Source organism: Rhinoderma darwinii, chromosome 1, assembly GCF_050947455.1.
Source record: "Rhinoderma darwinii isolate aRhiDar2 chromosome 1, aRhiDar2.hap1, whole genome shotgun sequence".
NCBI classification, from domain to species: Eukaryota; Metazoa; Chordata; class Amphibia; order Anura; family Rhinodermatidae; genus Rhinoderma; species Rhinoderma darwinii.
The window spans coordinates 448,984,874-449,003,221 of NC_134687.1; the positions used below are offsets into that span (position 1 = coordinate 448,984,874).

The following is an 18,348-nucleotide window of genomic DNA, read 5'->3' on the forward strand; positions in this document are numbered from 1 at the left end:
CCGGAACCTTCCGATCGAGTTCTTGTATCTGACGGCGCTTGCTCTGTTACGACGGAAATCAGCCGTACCGGCTTTCCTCATCTTCCTGTTCGCTTTGCATTGTGGGGCAGGCGGGACGCCATTAGAACGCAGATCAGCATTTGCACGAGTAAGGTGAGTATGTCCAGCGGTTTGAAGCAGTGAGTAGCAGTGGATGGGTTGTTGGCTGCGGCTCAGGCCGTTTATAACACAGCCCTGGTGTGGTAGGAGCGTCTGATTGAATTTGCTTTATTCCAGGTTGAAACACTTAACCACGAGCCATGTCTATCGGAGTGCCCATCAAAGTTCTGCACGAAGCAGAGGGACATATTGTGACCTGCGAGACAAATACTGGCGAGGTTTACAGAGGGAAACTCATCGAGGCAGAGGATAACATGAACTGCCAGGTGAGCGCACTCCTATCACTGAGGGTGGCCCAAGGGGTTAATTCCAAAATGTATAAATTGTTACCTGTCCACCGTTTTCTAATAGCTGGATTCCCCACTGATCATGAAAACAGGGGTCCTGAACTCCGTGCTGCCCCATCTGCAGTGAAGAAAGACTTGGGGCCCGTTCACATCAGCGTTGGCTCTCCGTTCCGTTGGAGGTTTCCGTCGGGTGAACCCTGCAAGTGAATCCACAGCTTCCGTTTCCGTCACCATTGATATCAATGGTGACGGAAACATTGCTGATGGTTTCCGTTCGTCACCATTCCGGCAGGTTTCTGGTTTTATCCGACTGAATTAATAGCGCAGTCGACTCCGCTATTGATTCCGTCATTAAAACGGAAACCTACCAGAATGGTGACATGCAAACCATTAGCAATGTTTCCGGCACCATTGGTATCAATGGTAACGGAAGCTGTGGTTTCAGTTCCACTTTCCGTTGCGTGGTTCACCCGACGGAACGGAAAGCGAACGGTGATGTGAACAGGACTTTTACATTCACAAGACTGTGAAAAACTCCTGTGTGATGGCTGTTTTCAGAACCATGACGTTCTATGGGTGTATTCACATAGCACCACAGTGCTAAAAAAAACCAGCTATCTATGCGTGGGGTCACTGGTGCTGTCTATGGTGGGCACTGTTGCTATGTGGGCATTATCTACAGTTGGCGCTGTAGCACTATCTAGATGGACATTGCAGCACTATCCACATGGGCACTGGGGTGTTTTCAGGAGGTTGGGACAAAGAAACTGACAAATGACAAACGGACAGATGAACTGGAAATGGATGAAAATTTAGAGACACTGATGCAAGAAGGCCATGAAAAACTGACCGTTGATCAGTTAAATGGCCATTTTTTTTTTTCACTGTCGTGTGAATGTAGCCTTAAAGAGGCTCTGTCACCAGATTTTCAAACCCCTATCTCGTATTGCAGCAGATCGGCGCTGCAATGTAGATTACAGTAAAGTTTTTGTTTTTTTCCAAAAAACGAGCATTTTTGGCCAAGTTATGAGCATTTTTATATTTATGCAAATGAGCCTTAAGTACATCTGGGCATGTATTGTGTGTGTAACATCTGGCCGTGTTTACTTGTTTTACTAGCTGGGCGTTGTGAATGGAAGTGTATGGTGCTGACGAATCAGCATCATCCACTTCTCTTCGTTACCACCCAGCTTCTGGCAGTGCACAGACACACAGCGTGTTCTCGAGAGATCACGCTGTGACGTCACTTCCTGCCCCAGGTCCTGCATCGTGTCGGACGAGCGAGGACACATCGGCACCAGGCGACAGAGGCTACATCGACTTGCCTGCAAATGCCGATTCTGCTGCAGAATCATCTGTAGCCTCTGGTGCCGATGTGTCCTCGCTCGTCCGACACGATGCAGGACCTGCCTGGGGCAGGAAGTGACGTCACAGCGTGATCTCTCGAACGCGCTTTGTGTCTGGTCACTGCCAGAAGCTGGGTGTTAACGAAGAGAAGTGGATGATGCTGATTCGTCAGCATCATACACTCCCATTCACAACGCCCAGCTAGTAAAACAAGTAAAAACGCCCCGATGTACACACATAATACACGCCCAGTTGGACATAACTTTAAACACGCCCAGTTGTACTTAAGGCTCATTTGCATAAATATAAAAATGGTCATAACTTGGCCAAAAATGCTCGTTTTTGAAAAAAAAAAAAAAAAACGTTACTGTAATCTACATTGCAGCGCCTATCTGCTGCAATACGAGATAGGGGTTTGCAAATCTGGTGACAGAGCCTCTTTAAAGGGAATGTGTTGCCAGAAAAACATGATTTTTTTTTAAAAATTAAACATTTAGTGTGTGGGTGATTAAACATTGTTCAAATTTTTTTTATTTTTTTCGCGAGTCAGGAAATATTATAAATTTTTTCTAATTTATAATACTACCCATTTTTGGTCACTAGATGGAGCTAGTTCCCAAAATTGCAGCATTGCAACATTGGGTTAAAAGCCCTCGCTCTAGTGAGCTCTCAGCATCCCCCCCTCCTTTATCCTGGCTAGTGCCGGGATAAACGAGGGGTTTGAACGGTGTAACCTCCTACGCTGTGTGTCGCCATTTTTTGAGCTAACACACAGTGTAGTAGGTTTACATACAGTAGTAAACACACACAAACACGAACATACATTGAAATCTCTTACCTGCTCCTGCCGCCGCGGCTCCCTCCGGCCCGTCCGCTCCCTTTGCTGCCGCTGTTCCTTCTGCACAAGTCCGGAAGCCGCGACCGGAAGTAGTAATATTACTGTCCGGCCGCGACTTCCGGTCCACAGGAAAATGGCGCCGGACGGCGCCAATTTCGAATAGGACTGTGTGGGAGCGGCGCATGCGCAGTTCCCACACAGACGCCGTACACGGCAGTCAATGGGACGGGAGCCGTTCGCAGTCCCTATGGGACTGTGGCTGCCGTATTCCATGTCTGTGTGTGTCGTTAATCGACACACACAGAAATGGAACAAAAAATGGCAGCCCCCATAGGGAAGAAAAAGTGTAAAAATAAGAAACAGTAAAACACAAACACACAAATGAAAATAAACGTTTATATTAAGGCACTAACATCTTTAACATATAAAAAAATTATTTGTGATGACACTGTTCCTTTAAGGGGGTTTTACACTGGGCAATTATCGGGCGGACGCGCATCCATATAACGCTTGTTGCCAATAATTGCCTGTTCCGCGCATGAACGACCAAACGTTCGTACATCTGTTGATTGTATAGTTTAAAAAATATATATATATTGTTGTCGGCAACACATCTTCCTGTGTAAAACAGGGAGATAAGCTGCTGGCATGATAACGTATGGGGACAAGCGATCCGAGTAACGACTGCTCGTCCCCATACATAGCTCCTTTTGACTGGAGCAAATGAGCGCCGATCAACGAGCTGTCTCGTTGATCGGCGCTCGTTGCATCGGCCGGTGTAATAGGACCTTTAAAGAGGCTCTGTCACTAGTTTAGTAATGCCCAATCTTCTAGCTAATTTAAAAGATGCTGCCACACTGATAATGCTAGTGACAATTGTCCCAAAACATTTATTTTATATTGTTTAGCTTTTTTTATAAATATGTAAATTAGCCTTTATTAGACAACTGGGAGGTAACACCAGCGATGAAGCTGCCTTACACAGTATGAGACACCATAGGATATTTTAATCGTTCATATGACACCAGGATCACAGTTCTAGTTGTGAAACAACCAGCTGTGTCACCAGTTGAAAGCAGTTGGGAATGGAAGCTGTCTACTATGTGATCACGCGGTGTTGCTGGGCAGGAAAGGCAAAGAAGCTGTATGGCGATTGGACAGTCTCGTATAGAAAACGTTACACCGCCCAGAGTAAAAAGAAAGTCGCCTATTTGGCCATTATAGCCTTATTAGCATATTTTGAAAAATGCTCCTAACTTTGCAATTTTTTTTAAAAACAAATGACAATGTAGTTATCGGCATCATAGCGCCTCTTAGATTAGTTAGGAGATAGGGAATTGATAAACTAGTGACAGTCTCTTTAATGGAGCAGGGACTGAGCTTGTGCCTGCTGCTCCATTCAATGTCTGAGTCATTCCCATAAACTTTGGAGCAGCAGTGAGGAGGAATGTGGGGTTCCAGACCCAGTTGTCATGATCACTGGTGGTTTCCAACGATTAGAAAATATCACCTATCCTGTGGACAGGTGGTGATTTATGATTCTGGGAAGACCACCTTAAAGGGTCTGTCTTATCAAAGACTTTCCTGGGGGAAGCCTGGATAATCCAGACTTTTCCCTGCTGTGGAAGTGTAGTAAGTAGTATATGGTGGCCGTACAGATGAATTGCTGTCTATATAATACTTGGATGGCCTGAGTCTGTCAGAGTTGTTTTATAGAGGCGGATCCCCTCTGACACAGGCTGCTGTTAGGGCAGCACGTGCTGCCCAGACAGCCCTGGGCTCCTCTCTAGGTCCCCGGGGCTGACTGCAGAGGGATTCCCTGCTCTTTGATCACATCATCGGGTTTACGATGACCAGGTCAAAGAGGGGAGTTTGCTTTGATCAGACCGCGGCGATCAGAGTTTAACAGCTGGGGTTGGAATGTTTTCTGACCCCAGCTGTGTTCAGGAGGCTGCTCTAAGATCAGGAGCTGTCAGTTACAGCTCCTGCTTAGAGTATGAGCGCTCACACGAGCGCACATCAGCCTCTTCTACAGAGACGCCAAAAGGCGTCGCTGTAGACTAAGCACCTGCACCGCCTGCCATCAAAAGACAACTGAGCACCCGCTCCAGCCTGCACGGGACACCTGTGCAGGACTTTGACTGGTCCGCCGTGAAAAGGCTCACCAAGGGGTTAATGGGGTTTTCCCCATGAAGGAAATTTGACATCCACAGGATATGTAAAAAATGTCCAATTCGGTTCCCACTTCTAGAACTGGGCCCCCTAAACCCCGTTCTAGCTTTTTGTGCTCATGCTGCCTCCTGGCTACTTCCTGATGACATGGTCGAGAGTTACGTAAACCGCGTATCTCGCTAAGCTACGCTGTTTCTGTAACTCCCGTAGAACTGAATAGAACGCTGTTCACGTAACTCCCAACCATGTCATTAGGAAGTGGCCGGGAGTCAGCGCGAGCACAAAAAGCTAGAATGGGTATTAGGGGACCCCGTTCTAGAGATAGGTGCTGGTCCCAGTGGTGGGACCCGCATCCATTTGACATCCTGTGGGTATGACATAAATTCCCTTCATGGGGGAAACCCCTTTAAAATGAAGTATTTTTGCAATATGAAACGGTTAAAAAGTGTTTTCAAAGCTGAAATATCTTACATTGGTGTCAGTTGTAGCGCCTCCTGGAGTTTTTGTTTTCTCTCCTCATTCTTTGTCCACTTTCTGCAGCTGTCTGCCATGGACACGCATGTGCACTAGCTTCTTGCCTCTACCCCGTGCGCTGATCTCCCTGGAAAGTGGCCAGTGTCCTCTGTAGGGTTGCACGATGCATCGAAATCTCAATACCATGCACCCTCAAACTGTTCAATACAGTTTTTTCATGTGTTTCGGTACTAAGCTGTGCGGCCGCACAGCTAAGTATAGTAACGTGAATGTTGTTAGAGCGGGGCTGCGGCTGTGTAATACAGCCATTGCCCCATTCCTGAGTCCTGACCAATGTGAGCATGCGGTCCGGATAATGTCATGCGACCAGTGCTGCACTAATGATTGCTGGCACTGAAGACAGAACATGGCGGGAGCGCTACAAAACGCCCCCATGTTCTGTCTTCAGTGCCTGCGTCGCCGCTCATTAGTGCAGTGCCAGCTGCATCACCTCATGCTGATCGCGCGCACTTATTGTCAGGAGTGGGGCAATGGCTGTATTACACAGCCGCAGCCCCGCTCTAACGGCAGAGATCAGAGAAACCTCATCTCCGCCGCTATTCCCTTGAATTCTGCGGTCAAAGCTGACCGCAGCATTCAAGGGGAAAACAAGAAGGGGGGGGATGCCCTTTGGATCGCGTCACAGCAAATCCATATGACACGATCGAGGGACATACCATACATGGGTAGACAGCCCAGGGTCCATTAAAGGGCCCCATCTCTGTCTGATCATATTTCCTGTTAGGGCATACTTAGTACACAGGCAGTTGTTAGGACATATGTATCAGTACACAGGCTAATGTACTGGAATATAGATGTATGCCAGTACATTAAAGTTTAAAAATAAAGCAAAAGAAATATAAAGTAATGTTAAATAAAAAATACACACTTTTTACAATAAATCTTTAAATAAATTGTTGCGACCGTAATAACAAATCTATAGCATCATTTATGATGTTTACACTGTTATAAAATAAAAACTGCTTTCGTTCACTTATTAATGTGGGGCACGAGGTATTATGAATTTTGAACCTCAATGTGCCTCACATTAATCGTTTATTAACCCCATCATGTACCTCACTAACCCAATGTTGTCAATTATGACTGTGGAACATGATGGGTTAATTACTATTAATGTGTTAGGCACATGGAGGTTTCAAATTCATCACACCACGAGCCTCGCATTAGAAAATGGAAGCTTGGTTTTTTTTTTGTTTTTTGTTTTTTTTAAATGTTATTGTTGGCAAAGTGTTGTTTTCATATAGAGTATCGGTATCGACGTCCAAATTCTAGTATCGTGACACTAGTCCTCTGACTGAAGGGCTGATTCAAGTACTGTGGTAGGAAGGTGTTAACTGATTACTAAAGGTGTTTGTTTTTTGGGGGGTTGATCGGTCTGGGTGTTGGACACCCACAGATGATGTACTGATGACCTCTCTGGTGGATGGGTCATCAGTGGAGAACCCCCTTTAAAAGAGACGGTTACTAGTTTAGTAATTCCCGATCTTCTAGCTCACCTGATAGGAGCTGACCATGCTAGTGAAAATTGTGTGGCATAGTTTATTTTAAGTTTATGAGCTTTTTTTTTAAATATGCAAATGAGGCTATGCTAGACAGGTGATGGGTAAGGCACGATTCTCCTGAGGTGGCACTTCCTCGCAGCCTCTGACGCTGTTCTATCAGCATAAATCTGCTTTCACACACCGTGTGAGTCTAGAGGGAAGGGGCACTTCAAACAGCCGTATCTCCTAGAACGGTTGCAGTGGCGTATGAAAGAATCTTTGAGATGACACCAGGATCGCAGTTCTAGCTGTGACACAACCGGAGGTATCGCCAGTTGAATACACAGTTGGGAATGGAAGCTGTATACTATATGATCACACTGTTGCTGGGCACGGAAGGGGGAGAAGCTGTATACTATATGATCACACTGTTGCTGGGCGCGGAAGGGGGAGAAGCTGTATACTATATGATCACACTGTTGCTGGGCACGGAAGGGAGAGAAGCTGTATACTTTATGATCACACTGTTGCTGGGCACGGAAGGGAGAGAAGCTGTATACTTTATGATCACACTGTGGCTGGGCACGGAAGGGGGAGAAGCTGTATACTTTATGATCCCGCTGTTGCTGGGCACGGAAGGGGGAGAAGCTGTATACTTTATGATCACGCTGTTGCTGGGCACGGAAGGGGGAGAAGCTGTATACTTTATTGATCACGCTGTTGCTGGGCACGGAAGGGGGAGAAGCTCTATACTTTATGATCCCGCTGTTGCTGGGCACGGAAGGGAGAGAAGCTGTATACTTTATGATCACACTGTTGCTGGACACGGAAGGGGGAGAAGCTGTATACTTTATTGATCACGCTGTTGCTGGGCACGGAAGGGGGAGAAGCTGTATACTTTATGATCACTCTGTGGCTGGGCACGGAAGGGGGAGAAGCTGTATACTTTATGATCACGCTGTTGCTGGGCACGGAAGGGGGAGAAGCTGTATACTTTATGATCACGCTGTTGCTGGGCACGGAAGGGGGAGAAGCTGTATACTTTATGATCACGCTGTTGCTGGGCGCGGAAGGGGGAGAAGCTGTATACTTTATGATCACTCTGTGGCTGGGCACGGAAGGGGGAGAAGCTGTATACTTTATGATCCCGCTGTTGCTGGGCACGGAAGGGGGAGAAGCTGTATACTTTATGATCACGCTGTTGCTGGGCGCGGAAGGGGGAGAAGCTGTATACTTTATGATCACTCTGTGGCTGGGCACGGAAGGGGGAGAAGCTGTATACTTTATGATCCCGCTGTTGCTGGGCACGGAAGGGGGAGAAGCTGTATACTTTATGATCACGCTGTTGCTGGGCACGGAAGGGGGAGAAGCTGTATACTTTATTGATCACGCTGTTGCTGGGCACGGAAGGGGGAGAAGCTGTATACTTTATGATCACGCTGTTGCTGGGCACGGAAGGGGGAGAAGCTGTATACTTTATGATCACGCTGTTGCTGGGTGCGGAAGGGGGAGAAGCTGTATACTTTATTGATCACGCTGTTGCTGGGCACGGAAGGGGGAGAAGCTGTATACTTTATGATCACGCTGTTGCTGGGCACGGAAGGGGGAGAAGCTGTATACTTTATGATCACGCTGTTGCTGGGTGCGGAAGGGGGAGAAGCTGTATACTTTATTGATCACGCTGTTGCTGGGCACGGAAGGGGGAGAAGCTGTATACTTTATGATCACGCTGTTGCTGGGCACGGAAGGGGGAGAAGCTGTATACTGATTGGACAGCATCAGACAGAAAACATTACACTGCCCAGAGTGAAAAAAGTCCACTCCCATTTTGCTATTAGAGAAGCATATTTAGAAAAATGCTTAACTTTGCAAATGTTTTTTTTTTTTTTTTTTTTAAACAAATTACTTTGTAGTTTCAGCATCATAGCGCCTATTAGATTAGTTAGGAAATAGGGCATTAATAAACTGTCAGATCCTCCTTAAGGAGCCCCCCACTGTCTATTGATGGCAGGCGGTGCAGGTATTTAGTCTACGGGGTCTTTTGGCATCGCTGTAGAAGAGGCTGATGAGCGCTCATCCTCTAAGCAAACCCGGTGACGTGATCAAAGACCGGGAATCCCTCTGCAGTCAGCCCTGGGAACCTAGAAAGGACCCCATGGCTGTCCAGTTTGCACCATGTGCTGCCCTAACAGCAGCTTGTGTCATAGTGACAGTGTAATGTATTAGCATACAGGAGTATGCTAATACATTATAAGTAAAAGATAAAGTTGTAAGTAAAGTTCTCTCAATGGGATTTAACCGGTTAAGGACTAGGCTGTTTTACAGCTAAATGACCAGAGCAAATTTCACAATTTTGCTATGCGCTTCTTTAGATGACTATAACTCAGCAGGTGAATAAAGTTCATCTTTGAATTTTACACTCTTTTTAAAGGACAGATAGGGCTTTATTTTAGTGGCATTTGTCAGTGTATATATAATTTTTTTTTTTTTCTCTAAAGTGGGCAAAATTGGAAAAAAATGCAAGAATTTAGCAATTGCGCCAGTTTATGCTAGCATTTTTCACACACGGTATGGACCACGGCCAAAATTAATCTCCTTTCACATTCTTCCACTTCTCCCGTGCATGGGGATACCAAATATGTGAGCCTTATTCACTGTGCGGGCATGTGCCAGGGCTTGGCATAAAAGGAGGCTTTTTGGCCTTTTCGGTCCAGGAATTTTGCATTTGATTTTATAGCCGCATACTGTTTTCTGGGGGGCCTAATGCTGCTGAAACATTAGAAACACCCCATAAATGACTTCATTCACACAAGTAGACCCCACAAGGTTTCCTTCAAGGGGTTTATCATATTTTTAGCAAGTCCAGTTTTCTTCTGAAAGTTTCTTGAATAAGATGGAACAAAATAAAATCAGCACTTTTTTAGCAAATGCGTCAGTTTAGGCTAGTATTTTTCACACACGGTATAGACCACGGACAAAATTCATCTCCTTTCACATTCTTCCACTTCTCCCGTGCATGGGGATACCAAATATGTGTGCCTTATTCGCTGTGCAGGCATGTGCCAGGGCTTGGCATAAAAGGAGGCTTTTTGGCCTTTTCGGTCCAGGAATTCTGCACTTGATTTTATAGCCGTATACTGTTTTCTGGGGGGCGTAATGCTGCTGAAACATTAGAAACACCCCATAAATGACTTCATTCACACAAGTAGACCCCACAAGGTTTCCTTCAAGGGGTTTATCATATTTTTAGCAAGTCCAGTTTTCTTCTGAAAGTTTCTTGAATAAGATGGAACAAAATAAAATCAGCACTTTTTTAGCAAATGCGTCAGTTTAGGCTAGCATTTTTCACACACGGTATAGACCACGGTCAAAATTCATCTCCTTTCACATTCTTCCACTTCTCCCGTGCATGGGGATACCAAATATGTGTGCCTTATTCACTGTGCGGGCATGTGCCAGGGCTTGGCATAAAAGGAGGCTTTTTGGCCTTTTCGGTCCAGGAGTTCTGCACTTGATTTTAGAGCCGCATACTGTTTTCTTGGGGGCGTAATGCTGCTGAAACATTAGAAACACCCTATAAATGACTTCATTCACACAAGTAGACCCCACAAGGTTTCCTTCAAGGGGTTTATCATATTTTTAGACAGTCCAGTTTTCTTCTGAAAGTTTCTTGAATAAGATGGAACAAAATAAAATTAGCAATTTTTTAGCAAATGCGTCAGTTTATACCAGCATTTTTCACACACGGTATAGACCACGGTCAAAATTAATCTCCGTTCACATTCTGCCACTTCTCCCGTGCACGGGGATACCAAATATGTGGCCTTATTTATCACATAGAGAAGTAGGAGGGCGGAGGATAGAAGAAGATTATTTCACATATCGCTTTTTTTCAAAGCTGGTTTTACAAAACTCAACAGAGTTTCTATAACACTTCCAAAATATCTGCTCGTCCACACTTACATTCTGCTCAGGGGTGTAGAGTTGCAGAAATAAATTATTCAGGGAATTTATTAGCGGTCTTATTTTGAACAACCGATCCCGGTTTGCATCGGTACTTGGGGGGGCCTGTGCGTTGTCATTGAAGTGGAGGAACCTCATTATTGTCTCATAACGAGACCTGGGCATTACTGCAGAATATACTGGGGTGGCTTGGGCGGGTCTTGTTGACCAGTAAGACCTAATGGAGGGCTTTTTGACAATACCCATATTTAGGGTGAGCCCCAAATTTTTTTTTAATTCCTGCAAATTGGTAGGCGTCCAATCTCTGGCATGGGTGGATGAAGGTTTCTGCCTTATATATTGCGTGGCATATAAATTTGTTTCGTGGACAATCTGATTTAGGATGTCGTCCGTTATAAATAAATGGAAGTAATCCATTTGGACAAAATTTGTATTGTCCACGGTTATGCCAGGAGTGGCAGTAAATCCGTGGATTCTAGGCCCAAAAGATGGGGCAGGTGCCCATACAAGAGCCTGGACTGGAGGGACCAGGCTGTCCCGTGCTACAGCGCTACTTGGCCCTGCGCTTTCATGTTCTGCAGTTTCGACTGCATCAGGGACAACGTCCCCTGAAGATGAACCTGAAGTGACGCTGTCATCGTCACTACCTAAAACAGGTTCCATCTCGGACGCCATCTCTGATGCGGTCTCCGACTCAGACCACAGCATGGCGTATGCCTCCTCGGCGCTAAACAACTTCCTCGCCATAACGTAACTAACACTAAGACTAACTAAACAAATTTTATTTTTTTATTTTTTTTATAAAACACACAAACTAAGGCCCCATGCACACGACCGTGCCCGCAATTGCTGTCTGCGATCGCGGGCACGGCCGGCCGCTGACTGACAGCCGCATTTTCGGGCCGTGCTCCCATACAAAGTATGGGAGCACGGCCCGCAAAATGCGAAAGAACGGACATGTTCCATAATTCCCGGAACATTTCCACGGCACTGACACCCTTCCGTAGTGCTACTGAAAGGTGTCAGCGTTCAATGAAAGTGAATGGCTCAGTTTTTGCGGACCGCAGTTGCGGTCCGCAAAAACGGAGGTTTTTTGCTGTCGTGTGCATGGGGCCTAACTGCTATATATATCTACACTACCGCTAACAAAAAAATAAACCGCTATTGCTATATATATTATATATATGTGGATATATATATAATTATATACTCCCTACCTGCCTATTCTAATAGAATAAAAGAAAGAAAGGTAGATAGATAGAAAAAAAGATAGATGGATAGATAGATTTCTATCTATCTATACAATCTATCTATACAGAGAATGTTTTATAGTGTAACTGTTTTGTTTTTTTTTCACTGTAATCTTCTGGCAGCAATTCTCTCGAGTCTCTTTTTCTCCTCAAACTGAAACAATGTTTGAGGAGAAGAAAAGAGGCAGGAGATTTACTGCCAGAAAACTCAAAATAAAACAAATGTGGTCGCTGTGATTTTCACAGCGACCACATGTTCAGGGACCATCAGATTGGTCCCTGATACTCTGCCCAGTGCCCAGAGCTGTTGGTAACAGCGAGGGCACAGGGCTGTGTGCACGCGATCGCGTGCACACTGTTTTCTATGCAGAAATGCATGTGATCGCTGTGATTGGTTGTCACAGCGATCACATGTTCAGGGGCCAAAAGATTGACCCCTGACATTCTGCCCAGTGCCCATGGCTGTTAGCAACAGCCAGGGCATAGAGCTGTGTGCACGCGATCGCGCGTGCACAGTCTCTGAAGTGCGGCCGTATATATACTATACGCCGGACTTTAGAGACCCTGACCGCTGGCCGTATATTTACGGCCAGCGGTCGGGAACCTGTTAAAAAAAAAAAAAAGTAACAAATCTAAATGTCCCAAAAAAAAGTGTCGTTTTGCGTAAAATATTTTATTGGCCCTACATTACATAAAAACAAAACCTACACGTATTGGGTATCTACACGATCGTAATGACCTGAAGAATTAATTTATACAAGGCCTCATACAGCCACGTCAATGAAAAAATAAAAAAGTTATGGCTGATGAAAGGCAGAGGGGCAAAAACAAAAAAATTTAGGTCATGAAGGCCTTTTTTAGGCCCAGTCATGAAAGTGTTTAAGTTCAATTCAAATGTCTTATAACTTTGGTTAAGGAAACAGCTGAAAATTCTCTACAGTCTTATATATATATATATATATCAACAATTTTTATGTGTTGGAATGCTATTAAATTGACCGTGTTCATGTTTGTTTTCAGATGTCAAACATTACTGTGACTTACAGAGATGGCAGAGTTGCACAGCTTGAACAGGTCTACATTAGAGGTAGCAAAATACGATTTCTCATCCTTCCGGACATGTTGAAAAATGCACCAATGTTAAAGAGCATGAAGAATAAAAACCAGGGCTCGGGAGCTGGAAGGGGGAAAGCTGCTATTCTCAAAGCTCAAGGTAGGTGCATCTAATGATGTATTCTCTGCACACGTTACACAGCTCGAGGCTTGTTTACACTGCAGCATTTGCATCCTTTTTTGCCCAAGAAGTAGAATGGATCTCTGCAGAGGGTAGAAAAGAAATTTCCCAAGAATATTTTTCCCAGCCACGTTTTTAGGAAACTTATTTTTTGGTCTGTTACAATCCAAAGTTTTAAGAGCCCTAACTGCAAGTTCACATGTGCCAGTAGTGATGCAGAAGAAAAAAAAGGCCCAAGACTGAGAAATAATATCTATTTAAAAAAAATGATCACCATAATGTTACGTTAATACGTACTATCTTCACAAGTGGAGACTTCTTAGTAATGCCAGCAGAGTTTTTCCCACCAACACTGGTGCATCTGTTGGTGTTAAGGGTATGTGCACACGACCTATTTTACGCCTGAAAAGACGGCTCCATTACGTCTGCAAACATCTGCCCACTGCTTGCAATGGGTTTTATGATCTGTTCAGACGAGGTGTAATTTTACACGTCGCTGTCAAAAGACGCCCACGTCAAAGTTCATTGCACTTCTTTGGACGTTTTTGGAGCCGTTTTTCTTTGACTCCAATGAAAAACCGCTCCAATTACATCCGTAATGGACATGCGATAAACGCGAGTTCTTGCAAAAACCGTCAAATTCAGGAGGTGTTTTCGCCTGAAAACAGCTCCGTAATTTCAGACGTAATTTGTTAAGACGTGTGAACATACCCTAAGAGTCAACACAGGCAAATGGATCTCCAGCCGGCAGCTAAGTCTCCCTACACTGATAAACCTGAAAGCTCACGTCGGCCAAGTGTGTATATTTTAATAGGTAGAGGGTAATGACTACTGCTGGACAATTCTTTCCGCATGTGATGTGCAAGGGTTTAAGGCTGCCACTATAGACGGTGCATTAAACTGCCAGTTGATCCTGGTAGGCGCTAGCTTTATCTGATGTGTGTGTGGCCAGCTGTATTCATGGCAGCTAATATTTAGGAATTATTTTTTTTTTTTTGTCTTGACTTTGTGTTTTTTTTTTAAAAAAAATTTTTGTCTAACTTTTTCCAGAGTTACCCTCTTACTCATATCTGTATCTCTAGTCTGAAGCATATTAGTGTATTCAGTCAGTAATAGGATCACACTTTACTTGCATATCACTAGAAAAGCTACACTTACTGGTTCCGTGTCAGGTTAAAATGCCAATTTCCAACAGTGGCCAATGTTCTAGTAGGGCGCTCCCTCGTGCTCTATGCAAAATTGTGGCTTGTTAGAATCCTGCTGGGCATTGAGATTGTAACCTCCTGTATTTCCCCAATAAAGGCTGAAATATGAATCTGTATTTCAGCCTCTTGTCCTATATATACAATAGGAAATTTCACAAGTCTGATTAACATAGTATTCCTAACATTGACTTAAATTTATTTTTATTTTTCCCCTCTATCAGTGGCAGCAAGAGGCAGAGGACGTGGCATGGGTCGGGGAAACATCTTCCAAAAACGACGATAACCTTTTTACACTTGTGGCTTTTTTTTTCCTTTTTTTTTTTTGTAATGCTCAAACGACTGTCCTTTATTTTATTTTTGAACTCTGATTAATAAAACTTTTTAATGTTGACACGTCCTTGTAGAATTGTATTCTATTTCAAAAGAGCATGTTTGCATGTTTTGGGTTAACCCGTTTTGCTTCCATAAGGTCCATTTCACACTGAATGTAAAAAAAAAAAATCGAGATACCTCATAACCATTTATTTTCTAGACACTTGACATTGTGAAAATGTCACCAAGTACTTCATAGTCCTGGGCACTTTTATGGAATTTTGCATCAAATTGTAACATTTTGTAAAAAATGCATTAAATACTTCTGGTTGTGGCTAAAAGTCTGATCCAAGCAGAGCCTTGGGGTCCTCTTATACGGGACCGTGTGAAGGGTCCATTGAAAAATAGAACATGTTCTATTCCATTTTCACGGATCCCTTCATGAAAACTGGTCCCACGTGGGTAAAACTCAGACGTGAAAAACGGCAGTTTCCCCACGTTCGTGTGAATAAGGTCTGTTTTCTGCGCGTAAAAACACGCAGCGTTTTTCCTGTGTTGCAGTTAAATGTGACATCTGTGTTCGCATTTTTTACACGCGTTATTTTACATGCGCAAAAAAACTGAGGGGGTTTTACCCTTTCACCTATGACAGCACCCCTGGAGAGACATCCCATTCGCTGGACAGGAAGCCTGACTATATAAAAAAGGACATCTCTCCACACACCCAGTCAGGTTTCCTGTCCTCCGGATGGGATTGTCCTGATGGCAAGACACACTCTCCAGGATTGCAGACCCTCCAGCAGGTGCTCACCTTTGTTCCTGGAGGTGTTCTGAGGGTAGAAGTCTCTTAGGGAGCAACCCGTAGTCTGGGACTGGTATCTCCCTCCTCCCGGTCACTGGTTCCCTCTACGGAGGTGGAAGATTCCTGCCACAGTTGAGGTCTCCTCTGGCTTCGGTACAGGCAGTCAGCCAGGACTTCTGACCCAGCGTTCGGCCGCTTCCGGCGCACTGCAGTGACCACTTCCGGTCGCGGTGCACGTCCCTTCCGGTGGGAAGGACGCGCGGTTGTCCCAGGAAGCGGTGCTCCGGCGGCCCACGTGGGGAGGAGGGGCTACAGCGCAGATTTGAGGAGGAAGGGGAGCAGGGCTCCTGAGTTTTCCTCTGACAAGGATGGTGGAGGGAAGAACATGTTCCCAGCAGAGGACGTGAACCAACGCCTTAAGGCAATCCGGGCCACGATGAATATTGATGACCCCAAGGAACCCCGGTCTGTTCAGGACATTGTTTGAGGGCCTGGGTCTCAGGAAACAGAGGACTTTTCCTGTTCACGAGAATATATCCAGCCTCATTAAGAGGGAATGGAAGAACCCTGACAGGAAATTAGGCATTCCCAAGATCTTGAAGAGAAAATATCCCTTTGAAGAGGGCTTAAAGAGGCTCTGTCACCACATTATAAGTGCCCTATCTCCTACATAAGGAGATCGGCGCTATAATGTAGGTGACAGCAGTGCTTTTTATTTAATAAAACAATCTTTTCACCACTTTATTAGTGATTTTAGATTTATGCTAATGAGTTGCTTAATGCCCAAGTGGGCGTATTTTTACTTTAGACCAAGTGGGCGTTATACAGACGAGTGTGTGACGCTGACCAATCGGCATCATGCACTCCTCTCCATCCATTTACTCAGTGCATAGGGATCCTGCTAGATCCTTATGTGCTGTCTTATACTAACACATTAACAATACTGAAGTGTTTAGACCGTGAATAGACATTCCATGGGATGTCTATTCACAATCTCTGCACTTCATTACTCTGTCTGGTAGTTACAGCAGAGGATGCGTAATCTCGTGAGATTACGCAGTAAATGACCGGTTACAGCGAGATTACGCTTTGCTCTGCTGTAACTACCATAGAAACCGTAACTAAGTGCAGAGATTGTGAATAGACATCCTGTGGAATGTCTATTCACTGTCTAAACACTTCAGTATTGTTAATGTGTTAGTATAAGACAGCACATAAGGATCTAGCAGGATCCCTATGCACTGAGTAAATGAATGGAGAGGAGTGCATGATGCTGATTGGTCAGAAACATACACTCCTCTGTACAACGCCTACTTGGGCATTAAGCAACTCATTACCATAAATCTAAAATCGCTAGTAAAGTGGTGAAAACAGATCGTTTTTTTTTTTAATAAAAAGCACGGTCACCTACATTTATAGAGCCGATCTCCTTATGTAGGAGATCGGGCACTTATAATGTGGTGACAGAGCCTCTTCAAGGACTGGGATAGTTTTCCCACACTGGATGCCCCAGTAGCGAAGATATCCAGGAAGAATGCCTTACCGGTTGAGGATCTGGGGTCTCTCCCCGATCCTATGGATAGGCAGGCGGACTATTACCTTAAGAGAACCTGGGAAGCCTCTGTGGGGGCCTTTAAGCTGGGTATTGCAGCTATGTGTGTAGCCAGGTCTTTAAAGGTCTGGATAGCCCAGTTGGAGCTTCATCTTAGGGACAATACTCCTAGGGATCAGATACTGGCTTCTCTTCCGGTTTTGTCTAAGGCCACAGATTTTTTTTTTTTGGCTGATCCTCAGTGGACTCGGTCCGTCTGGCAGCCAGATCCGCAGCCTTATCCAATTCAGCCAAAAGGGCAATATGGCTGAAAACATGGAAAGGTGATGCAGGCTCCAAAGGGAGACTTTGTTCTATCCCTTGTTCAGGTGATTTTTTTTTTTATTTTTTTTTTGTTTGGAGCCCCACTGGATGATGATCTGGACAAAGCATCCGATAGGAGGAAGGGGTTTCCTACCCAGGGCAAACCAGACTCCTTTTGTCCCAGGAAATTTAATACCGGTAGAAAACCCATTTCCAAGGAACAGTATTTTAGATCCTCTAAGTTCCCTAGAAAGAACAGGGGTTTCCTGTTTAAGCCTCAGAGTGATCCCAAAAACAAGGATCACCAACAATGACGCAAGGGGGAGCAGGGTAGGAGGTCGATTTATCCCCTTTCTATCAAGAATGGGAAGGGATCTCCTCAAACAAGTGGGTTCTAGATATCATAAAAACTGGGTGCAAGCTATAATTCATGTGGCCCCCCCCCCCCCAGACAGACTCCTCCACAAAGAGGCAGAAGGATTCAGAAGAACCGCAGGCCCTAGTATCAGAAGTTATTGCTCTTATCAGGAAAGGTTTTCTGGTACCAGTCCCGAGACCAGAGATAGGGAGGGGCTTCTATTCCCCCCCCCCCCCCCCACTTTTTCTGGTAAAGAAGCAGGAGGGCCGATTCATGGTCATAATAAATTGTAAAGCCGCTAAACTCCTTCCTGATTTACAAAAGATTTCGGATGGAGAGTAACCCCTCTACAGTAAATCTTCTTTTCAGGGATTGTATGATGGCATCTATAGACCTGGAGGATGCTTATTACCATGTCCTTGTTTGCATCACTCACCAGAAGTATCCGAGGGTGGCAGTAGTTTTAAACGACTCCCTAGTCCACCTCCAATACGGAGCGCTCACGTTTGGCATCTCTCAGGCACCGAGAGTCTTTACCAAGCTTATATCAG

The 18,348-nt window shown here is 44.9% G+C and overlaps 1 protein-coding gene across 1 annotated transcript; it reads left to right on the plus strand.

Annotated features, from left to right (window-relative positions):
- SNRPD3 (small nuclear ribonucleoprotein D3 polypeptide) lies at nucleotides 1-14,863 on the plus strand. The gene is made up of 4 exons (XM_075831888.1): nucleotides 1-153; nucleotides 277-425; nucleotides 13,052-13,244; nucleotides 14,692-14,863. The coding sequence occupies exons 2-4, from the start codon at nucleotides 300-302 to the stop codon at nucleotides 14,751-14,753; spliced, it is 381 nt and encodes a 126-aa protein (XP_075688003.1). The 5' UTR covers nucleotides 1-153; nucleotides 277-299; the 3' UTR covers nucleotides 14,754-14,863.
- Nucleotides 14,864-18,348: the final 3,485 nt, after the last annotated feature.